At 39.1% G+C, this 22712-nt stretch overlaps 1 protein-coding gene across 5 annotated transcripts in view; it reads right to left on the bottom strand.

Annotated features, from left to right (window-relative positions):
• The window catches only part of LOC147582466 (uncharacterized), a 65878-nt gene that overhangs the window by 18141 nt on the left and 25025 nt on the right, over nucleotides 1–22712 (bottom strand). For 3 of the 5 annotated variants that reach the window (XR_015249150.1, XR_015249149.1, XR_015249153.1), the window contains exons 3-4: nucleotides 11073–11235; nucleotides 7482–7530 (exon numbers count right to left, since the gene is read on the bottom strand). Coding sequence is in view for 1 of the 5 variants with exons in the window: in XM_086700987.1 (XP_086557113.1) it covers nucleotides 7482–7530 (49 nt within the window). In the remaining 4 variants the exon portion in view is untranslated. The remainder of the gene's footprint in view (nucleotides 1–7481; nucleotides 7531–11072; nucleotides 11236–22712) is intronic. The other 2 variants (XR_015249151.1, XM_086700987.1) reach the window with 1 other exon arrangement.

Here is a 22712-nt window from a genome sequence, read left to right as displayed (position 1 = left end):
AGAATGCTAATTGACGTATCAATGTGACCAAAGCAGGGGAGGACCGGTATGATGGTTCATTTTATGTGTCAACCTGGCCAGGCTATGGTGCCCAGCTGTTTGATTAAACACTAGTCCAGACATTGCTGTGAAGGTATATTTTAGATGTAATTAACATTTAAATCAATAGGCTCTGAGTAAAACGGAATATCCTCCCTAATATGGGTGAGGCTTATCCAATCAGTTGAAGGCCTTAAGAGCAAAGACAGGTTTCCCGAAGAACAAATTTTCCTCAATACTGCAACATCAACTCTTACCTGAATTTCCAGCCTGCCAGTCGGTCTTATAGATTTCAGACTTGCCAGCCTCCACAACTGTGTGAACCAATTCCTTGAAATTAATCTTTCTCTCAATCTCTCCCTTTAAGCGTGTGTGTGTGTGTGTGTGTGTGTGTGTGTACTTAGGTATATACACATACATAAAAAAGGATTCTGCTAATACAACTGGAATTGTTGAAAGTGCATCTGAGGTGTTAGGGTGGAGGCCATGAAAGCTGTGTTCACGTTTCTATGGGTTTCCATTGGATGAGGTATTGGCCTTATTCAGTGTGTCCCATCAGTATGGACTATCTGGAGATGTTTTGAGCATGTGAGATGGTTTAAATAGCCCCTAATGATGCTTGTCAGTGGTGCTGTGGAAAAGATGCTCATGTCATAAGAAGGCTGACTCAGGTGGCTTGCTGTTGGGAGTACTAAAACTATTTTGAGAGCAGCAACATTATTGTATGCTTCTATTAAATAATAATGCAATTTTTTCATATTTTAACATTTGTGAGGTTCTTTCATGTCTATTAATTTATTGGTTTTCCCATAGGGCCTAGCACACAGCTAGGCAATTCTGGAATTGAGTTGAGAGTGTAATAATGGCAAATTAAGAACAAAATTTCAACTTTAACCTGTATTTCTCTGTTTTCTTTACAATGACTTGTCCCTATGAGTTTTTTTACAGTAGTCATTTTTTAAGACCAGCGTATTAGTAATATTCTATTATTACTTGGTTATTTAATTATAAATTAAAACGCATAGCTCATAGGATTTTTGACCACAACTAAGCAAGAAATTAAAATACAAATGAGAAAATTACCTAATTTGTAAATAACATTTCTCTGAAATCAATTATCTTATTTTCATAGGCAGCACAATTGGAAGAGAAATCTGTCTGTTAAATTCACCCAAAAGAATAAAAGAGTTATTGGAATATAAAAAAAATACTCCCTCTTTAAATGTTAATGAACACCAGCTTTATCATTTCTGAAGAGGATTTTGCTTTTTGTTTTCTCTTCCGGTGAAGAATTTTACTGCCTCCTGTCTGTCAAAGGGACACGGGCTTGAACCTGAGATTTGAGATCGTATAAATAGCTGATCTGGAAATTTCAAGACAAAACCATCCGTTACCCCTCAAGTGCCATTAAATTTTCTCCTTGAATTATTCTGTCAACATTCTTGGTCTTGCCAGCGTCGATATAGTCACCATGTCATGCCCAGCTGCTTAACTTTGAACTCTACGAGGAAGAGATGAGTCTTTTTGGAGCCGATACCAGTTCCCTGTTTGGATCATTTGCAGAGCAGAGAACATGAGCCTGGGCAGACGGTATCACAGGAAGGCAGAGGCTGAGGGTATTAACAAGCCTTGTTCTTAATATTTCATGTGGAAGACAACTCAAGCAGAGCACCAAGGTGAGACATCATCTCTTTGGAAGGGGTGTTAAGCCCTGTTGCATTGTGAAGGCATGCTTAACGGAGCCAAGATTTCCTAGACATAGTTTATTGCAGAGGCCAAGTGCTGTCCCTGGGCCTGCAGCATCAGCACACTTGGAACTTGAAAGAGATGCAAATTCTCGGGGCACCTGGGTGGCTCTGACTCTTGATTTCAGCTCAGGTCATGATCCCATGGTTCGTGGGTTTGAGCCTTGTGCCTGGCTCTGGGCTGACAGTGCGGAGCCTGCTTGGGATTCTTTGTCTCCTGTATACCTCTCTCTCTGCCCCTCCCCTGCTCTCTCTCTCTCTCTCTCCCTCAAAAGTCAATAAATAAACATTAAAAAAAAAAAGAAATGCAAATTCTCAGGCTCCACCCCAGACTGACTGAATCAGAATCTCTGGGAATGGGGCCCAGCAATCTGTGTAACAAGCCTCCAGGGGATTCTGAGGGACCCTCAAGTTTGAGAACCACTAGTGCTTAGCACTTAAGCTCTCACAAACTCAGATATGTGCACGTTTGGGGTTTTCAAAATAAGATGAAAATCACATTTTCATGGAATAGTTTCTTAGTAAAGAAGGCTCTGGTCACATAAAAAATAATGAAATAGAGAGAGACAGTGTGTGTGTTGCTCGGGGAATAGAAGTGATCATCTGGAAGGCCCAGTTCAGAGATCTTTGAGGCCCTGACTGCAGTGACTCAGGGAGCATGGGCAGAAGCAATTTGTAAGAACAGTTTTCATCAATTTATGGACTTATATGCCTGGAATATCTTCGTTCTGGATCCCTATGGCTTCATAGAGCAAGGATGGCTCAGGCTAGGCCTTGGCACAGTGTGGCCTCAGGGTGCCAGGCTGAGGGTGAGATGGGTGGCCTGCTCCTGCTTGGCTGGGACTGGGGACACTGATATACTCCTGCCCCTTCCCCATCAGGAAGGACTGGGCTGGGGCTAGAGGCCTGAGTGGGAGTCCCATACCCACAACCACTGAGCTGGGCAAATCCCATCCTGTCTGCGCCATCTTGGGTAAGTCGGCCAGATGAGAGCCCATGTTGGGGAAGGGGTCATGATGGTGCTCAGTGCACTGGCCTCCCCTCTGCCCTTCACTTCCTGTATGCATTGAGGACTTCAGCAGAAGATATCTGTCCCCCTAGGACCTCTCCAAAGAGGTTTCTGAGGTGAGTGATTTCTAGGTTCACTTCCAGCTGTAGAAATCGACAGGCAGGCCTTGGCTCCACATCCTAACTTTGAAGCCCTGTGGTGATAGGTTTTATGTATTGTTTCAAAGGGCTGGAGCCCTCCTCTGAAGGTTTGTTTTCTGGTGGTGGGCTTAGCAGCTCTATTTCTTTTTTCTTAATCTACTTTCTTTTACAAAGAACAAATGCCCCAAGTACAATTTGCACCCAGATTACTAGACTCTCAACTTAAACATTACCAAAAGCTATAATTTAGAAATTCTTTTATCTATCCCAAGCTAATAGCAGTTTTGCATGTCTTTATATTGTTTTCATCTGTTTCCTCAAACTCCCTCCCCTTTGGTTATTGTCTCTGGAATATGTGCGGGCTTGTTTAATTTTCGTGCTGAATTTGGGATATGGAAAAGATTACTCTTAATTATATTACTTATTTATTGGAATGTAATACTTTTTATATGGACCTTCTGTGCTACGGAAGCAGTGTGCTCTTTTCTTGAGGACATTGGAGGAAGGTTACTGAGGCGAGGATCTTAATTAAATACGGTCTGAACTAAAGCAATTCAGGAATGATCTAGTCTTCCTACCTGCAGACCAACTTCTCAAATGCTTCCTTCATCATGAAGCATTCACCCTGGCCTAGTAGCCAGCCAGTTCAGTGCTGTGTTTCTCCAACTCAGTGAACCAGTTCCGGCCCTTCTAAAAAAATCACCCCAGGGCCTAACCAAGATTTCCCTCCCAGGAAGGTTAATGCATATTGAATTGGGTTGAGTTGATGGGGCATTTTCCCTGTTGTTGGCCTAGTGATTACAATCCGGTCTCTTAAATTGCACCAGGTCAAACCACAGCCACAATGTCTTTTAGAAAAAGATAGAATTCCAGTAAAGAATAGAGAATAAATCCTTGTCAGGCTATTACCAAGAAGAAAAAATATTCTATCTCACTGCATTTCTTAGTTAATAAAAGTATCTACCTCGACTTTCTCCATATTTCTGTGAGCCTGCTGGTAAGTCAGGAGCCAGAAATCATCAGCTTTGGACATGGTGACAGGGTCCAGACACTGTATGCTGTTCTGTAGGAGAGCAGGACCGGCTGCCTGATTTGTGGGGCTCAGTGCAAAATGAAAAGGTGAGGCCCTGTGTTCAAAACTTATTAAGGATTTCAAGGTGGTGACAGTAGAGCGTTAAGCCAAACCAGGGCCCATCTGAGCTTGGTGCCTGTAAGACCACATAGGTCATGCGTTCGGGAAGGTGGCTCTGGCTCAGGGGGACACCCAGTTCAGGAGGGGAAGCGGTCGGTCATCTCCTGCTCTCCCTGTGTTCAGTGCAAGCCACTTAGGTTTGGGTGAGTCTGCACTCAGTTCTCCCAGCTCAGCTGCCTCTCTCTACCTCGACTCCACGCTTGACATGATCTCTGAGCTACGTGTATATTGCTGGCCGAGCAAATCACGTTGCCAAGGAGTCCTCAAAGGCCTGATGAAAGCAGTCAGAGGGTGGCGTGGAAGGGCAGCCTCATGGCTCCCCACCAAGGCTGCTCCGCTCTCCCTGAGGCAATCGGTTCGAAGAGCCTCAACTACATCTCCAACTATGGAGTTTTCTCTCCCTTTGAGTCTGACAAAATCCTTTGTGATACTCTAAATATTCCAGGCTTTTTTGGTTTTTTTTCAAGTAATTGTTGTCAATGCCTGCCAAACGCCTTAGATCTTCCCCTCCTTGTCTTTACTGTAAATACTTCCCTTACTCTGTAGCAGCAACATTATGGCTATACATAGTAGCAAAATCTGTACAGCTATCTGTTTTTCTTTATCCTTATGTTCTCAAAGAATTCCAGGTCTTGCTCTATTGGTGTTTATGTAATTGTTCTAAGATGAATCCTCTCTGAAGGGAGCCTGATATGCACTCATAATCTCTCCTGGAAAAGGTTACCTGCCATTCCCACTGCTAATTGTATTTCTGGTTTCTGCTCATACAAACAAAACAAAACAAAACAATATTGTGATGTTCTAAACAGGGACTCACCGTTGGCCTCGTGATACTTTGCCAAAAAATGACAGCATTTGGAAATTGCAACTTCTAAACCAAAGTGCTACTACGTGCCCTGCAAACTGGAGGTTGCCAGGGGAGAGGGGTGAGAGGCACTTTTATACGATATTCCTGCTGGTGGTAGTGGCCACGAGGCAATGAAGATCACAGACATTAGCAAATGGGTAGTTTAACTAAAATCATTCATAAATCAGGCTCAGGACTTCGAGAAGACCTCACCAAAGACAAATTGACAGACGCACTGAAAATGAAAATGCCAGGGCCGTGCGGGCCGTGTCTCTGTGTTCTGTTGAGTGCAACCACTTATCTGGAGTATACCTGGAATTTCCATTTCTGCAAGTGGGGCCCACCTCTCTCTGGGCCATACTTCCTCTTACTGGCTGACCAGTGTGCTGGCAGCTGTAGTCCAGTGCATGAGGATCAGAACACTTGGGTCCACTTCTCTTATACTTTCTTGGCCCTTTAATTCCCCTGTGACTGATTTCGTGGCCCTTTAATTCCCCTGTGACCCCTTGATTTCCCTATTGTAACAATGATAATTGTATCTGTAATAGTGGGCGATTTTTTTTTTTTTCTTTGCAGGGAGGCGACTTACATGGATGTAGGAAATATCTGAGAACATTTATCAGTACTTGAAATTACTCTTCCTTCAAATGTGTTTTTTCCCACTGGTTTCTTTGTTCTTTTGAAGCCCAAGGCAGTGGGAGTCACTGCTTTGAATATTTTCTCAATGTGTGTAAGGAAATTTGGACTTAGAATTTGGATCCACGGCTTCCGGAAGAAGTGTCCTGGTAGTCTCAGAGGTTGAGTTCTCGGTCTAGGAAGCCTCCTCTTTGGTGTTGTGATTCTGGTATAAGAATGTCTAGCTGCCACCTTGATTTATTCTTCTTCTGGAGTGTGCTTCATTTCCTTCTACAGGTGCCCTAGGTGTGGGCCTGTGTGCTTCATTAAAAAGTGAGCCGATGGAGTTGAGGCCACTGGACTTTTATATAGATTGTTCTCTCATGCCTCATCATTGTTATGCAATTTATGCTTGATAACAAAGTTGTTCTTCTTCTTAATGAAATGATATCGGAAGGAAATGGCCCTTTCTGCGAGGCTACACGTGTCAACAGCCTCCTACCGTTTGTGTTCCATGGTTCTCCAGAGCATCAGTGCTCTCTAGAGCCCCGCAGAGCAGGCCTCCCTCGGCCAGACCTTCCTTCACCCCATCGCGCCACCAAATACATTGTGCTAAAGCGGGGCAGTTTCAGTTTGTTTCACCAGAAAATAAATCTTTGCTTCAAAGCTTCACAGTGTTTCATCCTTTCCATGTTACGCCAAACACATGTTCACGGGGTTTCCATAGGCTCATCAAATAATTTCTTGCAGACTCTTTACACTTGGTAAGATTGCTCTTTCCTGTCTTCCTTGACATCTCTTTCTTAAGCTCTTTTTGGACTTATGGAAAAAATCGCTTCCTGGGAGAAAGGGGCTGTGTAGTAAAAAAAGCATGCATGCGATTGGGAATTTTTAGGTTCTGGTATTACCAGCTTCTGGAACTCACTTGCTGTGAAGATGTAAGCAATCTCTCAGTCTCTGATTCCTTCGGTGCAAATGGGCATAACAAATGGCACTTTCCCCGCAGAGGCACTGTGAGGGTAACTTGAAATAATACGGGTCGAAGTTGTTTTTGAGTATTTTTAAGTGTGTGTTTTGTGTTGTTTTTATTTTGATTTTTACTGTGATAGAATGTCCCAATTTAAGAAAATAATACATAACTTGTTTGTAGGTTAAATTTAAATTGTTGAGGGGCGCCTGGGTGGCGCAGTCGGTTAAGCGTCCGACTTCAGCCAGGTCACGATCTCGCGGTCCGTGGGTTCGAGCCCCGCGTCGGGCTCTGGGCTGATGGCTCAGAGCCTGGAGCCTGTTTCTGATTCTGTGTCTCCCTCTCTCTCTGCCCCTCCCCCGTTCATGCTCTGTCTCTCTCTGTCGCAAAAATAAATAAATGTTGAAAAAAAAATTAAAAAAAAAATTTAAATTGTTGATTCACAAAACATGTATTTACTTTCTTTTGACATTAATTGCTGTTATCAGGCCAGGTTTTGACTTTTTTTTACCCAAGGAATTTAGAGTGGGAAATAAAAGGAAAAATTATAAGGAAGAGACTTAAGTATAGTTCAAGCCCTAAAGTATGCTAATTAACACATCTGTTTGCCTTTGGAACATCTGGGACAACAACTACATACTAATTCTCTTAAAAATGATTTATTTAAACATTTGTGGAAGATTCAGGTGTGTGACTTTAATTGCACAATTAATTAATTATTGGTAAGGTCCTTTTATTCCTTCCTAGTAATCAACATAATAAAACACTGCAGTGTAAATTATGGCAGAAAATAAAATTAATAAACATAATTACAGTTTTCATTTGTATTCCGAAAGTCAGTTTAAACTATTTTTGGTATTTCCTTTCCTTCGATTTCTTCCTCCTCTCTCCCTTCCTCCCTCTCTTCCTTCCTCCCTCCCTTCCTACCTTCTTTCCTTCCTTCCTTTTTTCCTTCTTTTCTTCCTTCCTTTGGTTTCTATAAACAAAAGACAACAATGAGAACAATATTATATGGAAGAACTTAATCTAAAAGTATCTAAGCTGTGAAAAGATGAAAACAAAGGAATGGATACCAATGAGCTATACAAATTAATCAGGTGAACAGGAAAAAAAAAAAGGATGCTTCTATTGTATATATGTGATATATATATGTATATGCATTTGTTTGGTTATTTATAGATAATCTGGCACATTCATACCCAAAGAAAGGTTGATTCCTTCTTGACATTTTTGTTGACTGAAATGTGATTCTGTTACTAGTTATTTCTTATCTTTTTAGATCAGCTATTTTCTTCTTTTTTTTTTCTTCTTGATTTTTGCCACACTTTGAATGAACTTATCAATTTTCAGTCAATAAAATGTGAGCTTTATGTTATTATAATCTGGCTGGTGGTAAAAGTCATCCAAAGAGAACTATTTGAAAATTACATCTACTCATTTTCCAATGTACCCGGTACCTTTAGAGTCCTCCCTTAGCTTTTCACTCGAGTGAAGACTTCAAAGGTTTCTGGTAAAACGCAGCTACGCTCTTGGAGAAAAGCATATCATGAAAACATGTTTGCCCATTCATAATTTAGCTTGAATGGGTATCCAGCAGCAGAAGAGTGGGATGCGAATCCAATAAACGTGAGACTACAAGAAGCTCAGAGATAAAGACATGGCTGCCATTTGGACCCAGTTCCTCTACCTTGGGTGGGGAGGGAGTTTTAGTTGAGGGCCTGTGTACCTCTATGGGAAGAGGGTTCTGGTAGTGCAAGGCACTAGAGACAAGTCTCACCCTCCACAATGTTGTTTAAAGTGATGGTAGGCTGAATAAACATGTTTATTTGAATTGAAGCTAGAGGAGCTATGTACTTCTAAGCAAGAGTTTGGAGCTATGCCATCGCACCTCCCCTGTGGATTAACTGCATAACCTGGACAGTTACTTAACATTTCTGAAGCTGTTTTCTCATCTGCCAGATGTATGTGGTAGTATCCATTTCGATGGGTTGCCATGAGGATTACAGGGGGTGATGCTTATAAAGCACAGTAGCTGGCCAGTATTCAAGAAACACCAATAAACTGTGCATTTACCTGAGTGTCTATTATTTATATCTAATTCTGTGTTTCTTAAGATGCCTTAAGGAACGCCTGGGTGGCTCAGTTGGTTGGGCGGCCGACTCTTGGTTTCTGCTCAGATCATGATCTCACAGTTTGTGGGATCGAACCCCTTGTTGGGCTCTGCGTGGACAGCCTGGAGCCTGCTTGGGATTTTTCTCTCTCCCTCTCTCTCTGCCTCTCTCTTGCTCGTGCTCTCTCTCTCTCTCTCTCTCAAAATATATAAGTAAACATTAAGAAAAGAATAGTTCTAAAAAAATACCTTAAATTGCATGCAACAGAAAAATATGATTCAAACTTAAGACTTAAACCTTAAGGTGACTTATTGGCCAACCTAAATAGAAAGCAAAGTTGGGCAGGCCTTCAGGCTGGATTGTTTCAGTGGTTTAAAAATATCATTGAGGACCATTGAACCATCTTTTTCTCCATCCTTCCTTTCTGGTGTTAACTTTATCCAAAGGCTGGCATTTCTTTGGGATTGGGAGATGGCCACAAACACTTCTTGGGTTTGCATGTTTCCCCCCCCCCAGGAAAGCCTCTCAAAAGAGTGAGAAATCTCTTTCACAGAGCTTTTGTGTCTTTGTGATCCAACTTGGTCTGTACCTGTCCCAGACCTGAAAACTGTGACCAGGGGAAGGGATTATATTGATGAAGTTAGGTGTGAGGCCACATTTAGACCTTGATATCAGCTTCCCCTAGAACAAAGAAGTTGTAAAGGGGTGATGTGGATATCCAAGAAAGGGGGCATGGATGAGGAGCAACCATGGTGTCCATTACTGTGTTAATTACATTGAAAGCACTACCAGTACATCCAATGACTGGAGAATATTATCTCCCCTATAGACGTTTTTGGAGGAGGTAGGAGGTCTCTGAGATCACTTAGACTTTGAGACACTTCATTATCACAGATCTTGTTAAGACCAGAACCCAAGTGTCCTAATGTGACACTGGATCTCTTCCCAACACACAGTCCTACCTCTTTAGATCTTCCTACAGTGTCATTTTCTAATTTTACATTCATTTCAGCATTGGTTACAATGTCAAATTCCTAGAAGCCACTTAAATGACCGCTAAAGGGGAAATGGTAACATACCTTATATTTGCAAAATTTAATACAATGATGTAGATCTATATGTGATGGAAAGCTTTATACCCAGCCACAGGTTATTCAAAGGAAAGCTTTGATCAGAAGAACATGGTATCATGCCCTACTTGTGTGTGTGTTTGTGTGTATGCTCATATATACATCTTAAAATTTTTAAAGAATACTAAAGAAACTAGACAAAGGGCTGCTGGGTGGCTCAGTTGGCTAAGTGTCTGACTTCAGCTCAGGTCATGATCTCATGGTTTGTGAGTTTGAGCCCTGTGTTGGCTCTGTGCTGACAGCTCAGAGCCTGGAGCCTGCTTTGGATTATGTGTCTCCCTCTCTCTCTGCCTCTCTCCCATTCATGCTCGATCTCTCTATCTCTGTCTCTCAAAAATAAATAAACATTAAAATATTAAAAAAAAAAGAAACTAGACAATAGTTGTCTTGAGGATGGAAATCAGGGATCTGATTGAGACAAAGACATTTTCACTATGTGATTTTTAAAAATACAACTCAAGAAAGGGCTCAATCTCTTTGGTTTCAGAACTTGGATATCAAGCCAGGATCTATGATTTTTATCATTGTGATTTTAGGCAAGGCACTTCATTTCTCTGAACCGTAGTTTCCCCTTCTGCCAAATGAAGATGATGGGTTTATCACACAAGATTTTTATGCAGATTAACTGAAAAAAAGGTCTTTGAAAGTGCTGTTTAAGCTCTCATGGGCCATCCAATTACTAGTAATTACCATGTTGCATTTTTCCTGATGATCATTTCCCTCTGCTTTTCATCCTACTGCTTCAAGGATGATACCTTTGGCATCCAAGGGTAAATAATCTCCTTAGAGTTTCTGACCAGCCAGGAGTACTTGCTGAGAAGAGAGATTGAGGAATTCAGGGAAGGTCTAATTAGAGTCTATCAGCCTTTCCCCTTCCGCCACAACTTGATGAGCATTTCATTTATAGGTAACTGAACCCAGTTTTCCTGGATCCTCACTCTTTTCACCTATCCAGAAAAGATGGAGGAGAAGTTTAACTCCACTTCAGTTATTTGTTCAAATCAATAATTAGTGAGCACCGATTATGTACTAGGCACCAGGCTGGGTGCTCCCCTGGAATTCATAGTAGAGTAGACTTGACAAATACTTATTTGTACTTAGTATGCACAACTATTGTGCATAGTCACAAGCATTTATTTTAAAGAGAGATGAACAGAAACACTGATATCCAGGAACTTCTGGGGCTGCAGTTACAATAATACCCAGGAATGCCAATTTCCAGCTCTTCATTGCTAATATGAAAACAAAGCACCATCCAGCTCAGAGTTCGTACCCACCTATACATTCATCCTGGACATAGTTTTCCAAAATGCAACAATGGTCAAGAGGCCAGTAGGAGCCAGACATGTATTAGGTATTCCAAGGGTTTCATCATGCCTTCTCACCTGGGTCTCGAAGTTTGATCTGATCCTTGCATCTTCAAGTAGAGGGCTGTGAAAGCTAATAAGAGAGGCAGAACAAGTAGAGACCACTCAGAGACAAGAAAGACATCTTTTCAGGACTCAACATTATTGATGAGAACCTGAGAGGAGCAACGGACCGTGAATCAACTTTGGATCTTCTTTCATAAAAAGATTGTGATTCATGTACAGGCACTTCCTTCCCTCCCGAGCCCTCCGCCCCTCATCCTCCCCCACAAACTTTCCTACTTCGCAATAGAACTTCCCAATCAGAGAGCTTGAATTCAAATAATTCAGGTCTGAAAAAGAAACCTCTTGTTAGAACACAGACATCATTGACAATTAGCCAGGATTCCAAGGAGAAAAAAAGGGAGGCCCAGGCAAGGTAAATGCATTTGTGTTTATATAGTGTGTGATGTGTTCTGAAGTTTTCCCCAAGGAGAAAGGCCCTCTCTCCTACTTCAAAAGCCATTTTCATGTTTTTGAAATTACTAGAAATTATGGGCTAAACCCCCTTCACACGTAATTTATTTCACCCAGTATCTCATATTTTGTGATAACATGCAAATACCATATGTTGCACTTTCTCTTTATGGATGGAGGAGGGAAGGAGGGAGGACTGGCAGAATTATCACTAGGCACTGCAAAACCTTCCATTGAAATCCGCATTCACCATAGTGACGTTTACTAGTTATGGCAGAGTTGATCAAGTGCAGATTTTCCTGCTGCTGGAGCTAAATTGCAAGCTGCTCATAATGCCATCAGATGCTGCTGGGTTTTCAGCCAATGAGGACTTCAAGAGTGCGTCTCTCCCTCCCTACTTTCTGTTGCAGCCGAGGCCCCATGCCTGGCCCACTCTCTACCGTGTTTGAACTTGACTGACCTCATGCAGTACTCGCCTGGAATAAATGCACCTCCCATCATCCTATGGGTTCCAAATACTCAAACCGGAAATCCGAATGCATTCCCAGGGCCTTCATTTTTATTTTCCCTAACAGATCCTTATTTTCTTAAATGAAATGGTCAGTATTTGGAGTATATATTATTCATAAGACTGAAAGAGGGAAAAAACAACACATTATGTATTTTCCTATTCTATTTCATCGGAGGCAAAATGTTTTACGCCAGGCCAAGTGAGTCAAAAACACGAAGCTATTATTCAACTCATAGCTGCTTCAATCATTTCTCTACCAACAATGGTGTAAAGATGTGATTTTACAAGCAAACAGGAAGAAAAAGCTTGAACACACCCTGGGAGTGTGTTTAAGAAGTTGATTTATGTTTCATGCTGAGTCTTACACCTGCAGTTCAAGCAAAACCCAACTTGGCTGCCCCAAAGAGTCTGGTTTATTAGGTATCAAGGAGTCGCAAGAAGCCATGTAATTAAAACTGTAATTAACTGGAAAAGGAAAGTGCCACCTGAGTTTTGAGAGGCTGTCAATTTTATTTCCATTACAGCCCTCCTGGTTCCCCTCTCGGACTCCCCCATTCCCACCCCCTTTGCTTGATAAGAAAACAATGTATACATACACACTACATACATACATGTTTTTAAATATATTAAAACATGTATATAGGGCTGTTGCTTCTGGAAAAAGTCACAAGATTTATTACCTATTTCAGCTTTTCTAGATCAACTTCTTCATCAGGGAAACGTTCTAGAAGTGTACTACCCAGTACGACAGCCACCAGCCACAGGTACCTATTGAACACTTGAACTGTGGCTAGTTCGAATTAAGATGAGCCATTAACATAAAACGCCTGTCAGATTTTGAAGATGGAGTGCAAAAAAAAAAATGCGAGATTTCAGTGATATTTTTCATATTGGTTACTTGTTTAATGGTATTGTTTCGGATACACTTGGTTGTGTAAAATAGTATTGTTTCATTTCAGCCGTTTCTTTTTGCTCTTTTGAGAGTGGCTACTAAAAAATTTAGCATTATGTACGTGGTTCACACGGTATTTCTCTTGCACAGCGCCGTTGTAGTGGTTGCGCACTGAGTTTCCTGCAGAAACGTGGAAGAGTGCACCGGAAATGTCTCTTCTGGTCCTTCCTGCCATCCCTAGGGCCGTGAGGGCTGGCGGGGGGGGGGGGGGGGGGGGTGGGAAATGGGAGCACTTGGTGTCAATGTACAAGGGTGCTGGAACAAGTTATTAAGGCACATGTTTGTGATTGCCAGATTGTTCAACTCAATTTCTCAATAAAGAGCTCAAAGGGAGATGTCTGAGCATCTGAGCAGCATAAATGGAACTTCAAGGGTCCTTTCTTCTCTCACTCCCCTTGGCCGACGGAGGTTCAAACGCGCTATGAAACGTGTTAGCGCCAGAACGAGGAGCGCCGCGAACTTCAAATGAAGGTACTGAAAGCGAGTTCAAAACCAACACGTGTGCCTTAATTTGTGAATTCAAGTGCTGATAAAACAGTCTTTTGAAAAAGGTCAATCCATTTACATTAGATTCTGTAAACATCCATCTCATGGTATTACACCATCTTTCTGAACCACATCCTTTGAGGGTAATAAAGAGGATTTGTAATAAAGACACAATTATGTAACAATGTTGAAGGTGGCTAGGGACAGAGGCTTTTTGGCACTTTATATCAGAAACAGGCACAAAATTTTAGATGCCTTAGCCTTCTTTTAGATTTTAGTAATTTTGCAAGTGGGGTGGTTAGCAGAGATACTTAGTTTGGACGCCTTCAGAAAGGAAAGCAATGTCTTGTCTCTCCGTTAGCACAGTAGTGACAAACATCTTGATGGAAGCTGCCCAAGGAAGGGAAGAGACTGACAGTATCTTTCTTTGGCTGGATGGGGAAAAAAATGACTCTTCCCAGCCCGTGTTTTTCCACCTTTGCTCCAGTTGCATATTTTTAAAGTTGCATTTGTTGCAAGGTAAGGGTCTGTGGAATCTTCCAGTTCAGAACAGAAACGTGTTGGCGCGTAATTTTGGGAAGTGAGCCTGAGATACCCAGAGCAGATGACACACGGGGCTTAGGTCCTGATTCAGCTACAAGTCAGCGGGGCACCCCAGGACCATCTGCGTCCTATAAATTACAGTAATGCCGGCACATGCAGGCTGTAAATCACTGGCGAACAGGCTTCACCTTGTGACACACGACATGAACCCTGTTGTATATTCCAATAAACTCCCATAAACCATCTGATATAAACTCCGGATTATATTTCTTTAGGGGTTGGAATACTTAGGCTTTTCTTTGCTGCTCTGATTCCCCTTCAGCATGTGAATTGAATGCATACAGGGTGTTCCCTTCTCTTTCCCCCACACTAGGCATTTTTCTGTTTTTCAAGTCCAGAATCTTACTTAGTGGCTGACATGTGCAATTTGGTGAACTTTAAAGGACAGATTTTTTTCCCCTTCGCCTTCTTTAATAAACTTGTTTCTTTCAACACGACTGTGAATGTCAAAGTCTTGCGGTTACTATACAGGGAAAATACGATTTATAAACAGCAAATTAATGGCCAAATTGTCAGTAACCTACTTCACTGAATATAAATAAACGCGTATCATAAAGGGTCACGTCACTAATATGGCTTTGCTGGGTTTCTGGCAACATATACAACTGCCTTCTACAATAGTTGTTTTGTGTGCAGGAGTATGAAGAGGAAGAAAAATGCGAGTGGAGATAGCATTCAACTCCATTTATGGCTCATCCATAAACGTCTCCAAGCAATTGGGTTTATTTGGAACACAGTGTTAACCCTAGTCACCGAGCTCTTCCTCCATCTGTAGGGAAACCCCTTCTGAGCAGTCACTTCTTAGGGTTGTGATAGCTGACTTGCTGGCCCACAATATGGACCCAATATGGAGTCCTTCAGAAGATGCCAAGCTTTGCCTCTATTAGGAGAGATGGTAATTTTTTTTAAAACAGTAACAACAAAAATCGAAATTTTCAGTTTTCATTATGAAAGTATTTTGTCTCTTAAGAAAGTTCTTTCAGTTCAGTGTCTTTGATGCAACATTAAATTATTTCCTCTATATCGCTTTTTATAGATGTACAGGTATAAACAAAAAAGGTAGAGCATAACTACTCTGTGTGGAATTTAAACTAAACATAAAAAAAATTCAAACATTTCAGTAGCTTCTAAGGAGTTAAAGTGCAAGATAATTAAGAATTAATTTTATTGGTCTGACATATCCTACTCAAATTTAGCTGAAAGTTAGGCTAAATTTCCACGTTCATTGCCCGAAAAATGCTTTAACTATTATTTTATATAAATACAAGCCTGCATAAAGAAAACACAGTGCTATTTTTATTTATGGTTGAGTCCAGGCTTATAGAGGATTCATGTACTCAATGGAAATTAGATAAATTGCATCAAAGTTTATGGGAATTTCTTGACATATAAACATACTGAATGTGCATAAAGTTTAAATATTCAGTTTCTGCTGAGAGAGTGCCCCTGAAGCTGAACACAATTACCTTGGTGGAAAAGAGGTAAAACTAAATTTTGCTCAGATGCACAGCATTACTACTGTGAATTCAAAAATACAACTTTCAGGAACTTCTACATACATAGAAACATTCTTTAATTAATACAGTTTATCCTGTCATTTCAGGGATTTATTGATATTGGCAGAAACATTTGCAAATAACTCAGAAAATTTCATGACATATTATGCATCTCAAAGGCCTTCATTCATTTTTTTTCTTTTTTAGCTGCAATCAATAATTTCTTTCAAAACTCTTAATATGCTAAGACAGCATAGTTAAAAGATTGTTGGAAATTCTTGAAAGAAGGATTTACGAAAATAAATATGAACAATGATGAACTTTGTAGCATTATGTTATTTTCTTTCATTCATGTAATTTTTGAACAAGTTCTGCCTCTGTTTTCCATTACACCTAAATAGTTCTCATTTTTATTCAACATCGAGATATTAATGTGGGTGCATCAAATCAGAGTTTGGGTTCTTTGAACCTATCAAACTATTTTTTTCCAAATATCTGGGGTTTGATAAAACCCCAAATGCATACTAGAAGCACTTTTTCCATTAATTATTAAACCCATGTGCATTTTGAGGAAAATTTGATCCATATGGGTTCTGGTTCATTTATGCTTTACTCATCAAAATACTTTTTCTTAAAGTCCATGTCCAAGAAATCTTTTGAGCCCCGTTAAGTTTTTTTGAGGTTTGCCAAGAACAAACAAAGTCGAACACCAAAAGATTCAAGTTGGTTTGTAACCTTATACCTATGAAACATTAGTGGGTTCTAAACTTGGAGTAAACACATGCTCTCATCCCTAGTAAGTAGTTGGATGTACCTCCAGAGGGAAGCTGGCAGCTTGGTACAGAAAGCAAAAGTTAGACATACTTCAACATAGACACCAGATAACCCCAGAATGCATCACAATTCATTAAAAAATTACTTTGATTATATAATTTTTGGTACAAATATGCACAGATGTTCCCTGAAATTTGAGCTGGAAGGTTAAGAGGCATCCCAAGTAGGTAACAAAAAAATGTATTATTATCTAAAATGTGAAACCCTAGGTTTTGAATAACAATTCCTAAATTATGGGACTTGATTAAAAATAAATAATGGAGAACACGCAATTGCCTTTTGGTAGGGAGAAATGGGAAGAGAGCCCATGATTTTTTTTTTTAATTTTTATATCTCTTCAAGTGTCTAATTAAGAGGTGAGTTTTTGTTGTTTGTTTCGTTGTCATTGTGTGTTTTTTGTCTTCTGCCTTTTTGCCTTTTTCTCCCGCTGGAACCAACAGGCCAAGTCAAACTGAAGCCTTAAGTAAATGTAGATTGAATTTTAAGGGACCGGTCTTTGATTAGACTGGATTGTTAATCTCAAAAATCCAGAAAAGGACAGTCAAAGATGATTATAAGTAAAATAATATCCTATTTCAAGATGTTAGGGAAAATAAAATCTAAGGCTTGGAGTTATGTTAAAAAAGAGTCTTCATCTTCTAGAGATCCCCACTGAAATATGTGTAGATGACATGACATGACATGATTTCTCGGATTTCCTTCAAAATTCAATGGGAGTTAAAGAAATAGGGGAGATACAGATAAAACAAGATAATTGTCGATGCTGGATGCTGGCGTATTGATGTTTATAACACCATTCTGTTTTCTTTAGTTTATGCATTGGGCATCTCCTATGCTACCATGCATGCTCTGGGTCCACATTAGCCATTGTAGTAGGAGTCCCTGGAGTAGTACCTGGCCCTGTTTGCACCATGCATCTCTCCTGTCACAGAAACATCTACAGAAATCTTGGATGTCATTCTGCTGCCTGAACAAATTTGAAAGTGTGAGAAAGTTAACACTCCATGGGACTATTCTTTATTTGTGGGGGACAAAATCTGCTGGACAATTCTGGGGTGCATCTTACACAGAGATCGGAGGGTTCCCTGGGGAACCCCTAGTGTGATCAAATTGATAACGTACCCTTGGTGGGTCTTTCCTTCTTCCTTGTTACACTTTTTTTGGACTTCTTCTCCTGTTCTTTAGGATTACTTCCTTAAAGAACTACCTGCATCAAATCCTTACAATAATTTCTAAACATACATGATCTTATAGCCCAAGCCCTTATCTCAGACTAAGGCTATGGATGTTTGACATTTTTCAAAATAAGTTTTAAATAAGTTTTTACACTTTCTCTCTATATAATAAAATCCAAAATTTATTTTAAAAGGCATGAATAAGCTCTTTAACAGCTGGAATCTTATATTGCTACTGTATTATGATTTAAAACCTTTTATTGATTATTCAGTCATAATTCTGTCACAAAAATATACATATAAATTGAGGCTTTGTTATTGTCTTTTCAAATGTCCTACAACTATAGGGTTTGAGGCATTAAAATATTCTGAATTGAGTTAACATTACAAATACCTATAGCACTCAAGTAATCAAATATAATTGAAAAGTATTTCAAAGTTTAAAATATTATTAAAGAGTAAAATTTATTAGAGACACATCTATTAATGAAATGGATATAGCTTTTTTTCAATTAGTTCATGTATTGTAGAAAAATATTATTATAGAATGAGGAAGATTTCAGCATCAATTTTATTCCTACTTTTCACTGTAATAGATGTAAATTCCAACAAAACTTGTTCACCTATATAAGTAGGTGCAAATAGAAAGAATTTTGTAATGGTGTCATTCAGTTCTTTGAAATTATTCTGAGTTACATTAAAAATTATATTGTGATTTATCATCAAAACTAGTTTTTACCTGAAGATTTGATTAGTTGTTCCTGCAATTTCCTTAATAGCAAAAAGTTAGAAGTCAACTTTCTCACAAAAGGATTTGTTAGGGTCATTCCGTGTACTAGGAAAATACAGTATTTTGAATCATTCCTCTGTTTGGCAATGCACCCAAGAATGCACTGTAGAAGAAGAGAATGGATGAGAGACATGCCATTCCTTTATAAAATATGAGAGAAGGACCACCTGGGTGGCTCATTCGGTTAAGCATCCTTCAGCTCAGGTCACAATCTCACAGTTCGTAGGTTCCAGCCCTATGTCAGACTCTGCTGACAGCTCAGTGCCTGGAGCCTGAGTCGGATTCTGTGTCTCCCTCTCTCTCTGCCCCTCTCCTGCTCATACTCTGTTTCTCTCAAAAATAAATAAACATTAAAACATTTTTAAAAAATAATAAGAGAGAAGCAATTTTAAAAGAGGAGATTGTTTTTTTGTCATACAAGTTTTTATTTAAATTGAGATATAATTCATGTACCATAAAATTCACTCTTTTAAAGAGTATAATTCAGTGGGTTTTTGTAAATTCACAAAGTTTCACAGCCATTATAACTTTATAATTCCAGAATATTTTCATCACTCCCAGAAGAAACTCTGTAACCATTAGCAGCCACACCCATTCCCCCCTCTACCAAGCCCCTGAAAGTCACTAATCTGCTTCCTGTCTATATGAGCTGTTTATTCTAGCCATTTCATGTAAATGCAATCATACAATATGTGGTTTCTTGCATCTGGCTTCTTAAACTTATTATAAAATGTTCAAGGTTCATCTAACTTGTGGCATGTGTCAGTATTTCATTCATTTTTATGCTAAATTATATTCCACTATCTGTATACACAATATTTTCTTTATTCATTCATTAGTTGATTGGCATTTGCATTGTTTCCACTTTCTGGCTATTTTAAAAAATGTTGCTATGGACATTCATGTACAAGCTTTGTGCAGACATGTTTCAGTGCTCTTCAGTGTATGCTTGGGAGTGGAATTGCTGGGTAATATGGTAATATTATGCTTAACTTTTTGCAGAACTGACAAACTGTTTCCAAAGTGGCAGTAGCATTTTACAATCCTACCAGCCATGTCTGAGGATACCAGTTCTCCATATCCTTGCCAACACTTGTTATTTTCTGGGTGCCTTTTTTTTTTTTTTTAGTATAGTCATCCTAGTAGGTGAGAAGTGCTTTCTTACTGTGTTTTTGATTTGCATTTCCTTAATGGCTGGTGATATTAAACATCTTTTCATGTGCTTATTGGTCATTTACATATCATCTTTGGAGAATTTTCTATTCAAATCCTTTGCCCATTTTTAATTGGATTATTTGTATTTTTTATTGTTGAGTTGTAAGTATTCTTTATATATTATGGATAATAGTCATTTATCAGATATATAATTTGCAAATATTTTCTCCCCTTCTGTGAATCTTCTTTTTTTTTTTTTCATTTTATTCATAGGGTCTTTTGATGTACAAAAATTTTTAATTATGATAAAGTCTAGTTTATCTATTATTTTTAGTTGTTGCTTGTCATGTGTAAGAAACTATTCTCTAATCCATAGTCATCTAATCCATAGTCATAAAGATTTATACCTATATTTCCTTCTAAGAGTTATATAGTTTTAGCTCTTACATTTGAAGCTTTTATACATTTTGGTGTATATGGTGTGAGGTAGGAGTCCAAATTTATTCTTTCACATGTGGATATCCGGTTGTCCCAGAAAGGGGACAACTTGTTGAACATGCAATTTTATGTCCCATTGAATTGTCTGGTCAACAATTGACCATATATGTATGGTTTATTTCTAGATGTAAATTCTATTCCATTGATCTACCTGTCTAAACCCATTCCAGTACCACATATTCTTGATTACTGTGGCATTATAGGAAGTTTTGAAGTTGGGAAGAAACCCAACTTTGTCCTTTTTCACGATTATTTTGGTTATTCTGCATTGCTTACATTTCTATATAAAATTTTTGGTTCAGTTTTTCAGTTTCTGCAAAAGGGTAGCTGGGATTTATAGGGATTAGATAAAATATGTAGATGAATTTAGAAAGCATTGCTGTCTTAACAATATTGAGTCTTCCAATCCATGAACATAGGATGTCTTTTTACTTATTTAGATCTTGTCTAATTTCTTTCAACATGTTTGTAGTGTCATTGTACATGTATTGCACTTTTTTGTTGAATTTATCCTTAAATATGTTATCCTTTTTGATGCTATTTTATCTTTTAAATGTTTTAAATTATTTATTTATTTTTTTATTTTAGAGAGAGAGGTCACACAAGTGGGAAGGAGGAACAGAGAGAGGGAGAAAGAGAGAATCTTAAGCAGGCTCCATGTTCAGCCCAGAGCCTGATGCTGGGCTCATTCCCACGACCCTGAGATCATGATCTGAGCTGAGATTTTTGATGCTATTTTAAATGGAATTGTTTTTGGGGCGCCTGGGTGGCGCAGTCGGTTGGGCATCCGACTTCAGCCAGGTCACGATCTCGCGGTCCGTGGGTTCGAGCCCTGTGTCGGGCTCTGGGCTGATGGCTCAGAGCCTGGAGCCTGTTTCCGATTCTGTGTCTCCCTCTCTCTCTGCCCCTCCCCCGTTCATGTTCTGTCTCTCTCTGTCCCCCCAAAAAAAAAAAAATTTAAATGGAATTGTTTTTAATTCCATTTTCATATTGTTCATTGCTAGCATATAGAAACACAGCTTACTTTTGTATATTTATCTTATACTCTGCAAACTTTCTGAACTCATTTATTAGTTCTACTACTTGTCTTGTGAATTTCTTAGGAATTTCAATAGACACGATATGTCATAGAGATATACAGAGATATATTCCCCCTCTCTCCCCATTTTTCCAATCTGGATTTTTCTTTTCCTTCTTTTTCTCTCTCTTTCTTTCTCTCTCTCTTTCTTTTGATTCCTTCCTTCCTTCCTTCCTTCCTTCCTTCCTTCCTTCCTTCCTTCCTTCCCTAATTGTGCTGGGTTGAATCTCTCATACGATGATAAATACAAGTGGTGAGAGAAGACATCCTTGTCTTATTCATGATCTTCGGGGGAAAGCTTTTGGTCTTTTGCAATTAAGTATGATGTTCACTGTAGGTTTTTTGTAGGTGACCTTTATCAGGTTGAGGAAGTTCTCTTTTATTCTTAGTTTGTTGAATTTTTTTTTAATCACAGAAGTGTGTTGGATTTTGTCAAATGCTTTTTCTGCATTAATTGAGATAATCATGTGGTTTTGTCCTTTATTAATATGGTATGCTACATTGATTGATTTTCATATGTTGAATCAACCTTTTATTCTTGAATTAACCCCATTTAGTCATACTGTATATTCCTTTTTACATGTTAATGGATTTGGTTTGCTTGCATTGCATTGAGAATTTTTGTATCTATATTAGGTTATATTGGCTTTTAGTTTTCCTTTCTTGGGTTGTCTTTCCTTAGTTTTGGTATCAGGGGAACACTGACCTCATAGAATGAGTTAAGAAGTGTTCCCTCTTCTTCTATTTTTTGGATGAGTTTGTGAAGGATTGATTCTTTCTTTCTTTTTTAAATATTCTCCCTATTTTATTTTTTTGATTATTATTATTAAGTAAGCTCTACACCCAACATGGGGCTTGAATTCATGACCCTGAGATCAAGAATCATGTGCTTTACTGACTGAGCAAGCCAGGCACTGCGGGTTCAGTTCTTTCTTAGGCAGATCACTTTTATAGAAGGCATGTGAACAACGTGGTTGTATGGCACTTATTACTTATGCCAAACTTTTAAATATTTGCATATGCATCCTTTTTTCCCTACCATGTTATAAACTCATTCATCTGTGAAATACATATTCACTGAGCATCTATTATGTGCTAGGCATTGTGGAAGGAGCTGCAGGTATAAGAGTGAAAAACATGATCCCTGCTTTGTTGGAGTTTATGGTCCTATGATGATGAAGGACAAGAAACAGGTAAACAACAAACAAATACTATTGGCAGGGATGACATCCTGTACATCTCCATAAATACCCTTTTTAATATTTGGTATAATGTCAAATGCATTCAACAGACACTGAAGGTAGAATAATTTATTTTGATATGGTTGCTGTCCTATAACTTGGTTGGGAAGATTAGGTTATGCACACAGTAATGTGAGAATTATACAAGACAAAAAAATAATTTTATAGTTTTCCTACTTTAGTAAGGGAAAAGGATACATGGGAGTTTGAAAATCTAGCCTCAAAGCCTGATGTTGTATAAAGACAGAAAAAAACCTAAAGCCTTAACGACAAAG

Source organism: Puma concolor, chromosome A3 (assembly GCF_028749965.1).
Source record: "Puma concolor isolate L17-30 chromosome A3, mPumCon1.1.hap2, whole genome shotgun sequence".
Lineage (NCBI taxonomy): Eukaryota > Metazoa > Chordata > Mammalia > Carnivora > Felidae > Puma > Puma concolor.
Note: the sequence above shows the minus strand (reverse complement) of the source record. Positions and strands in the feature narration are given on the sequence as shown.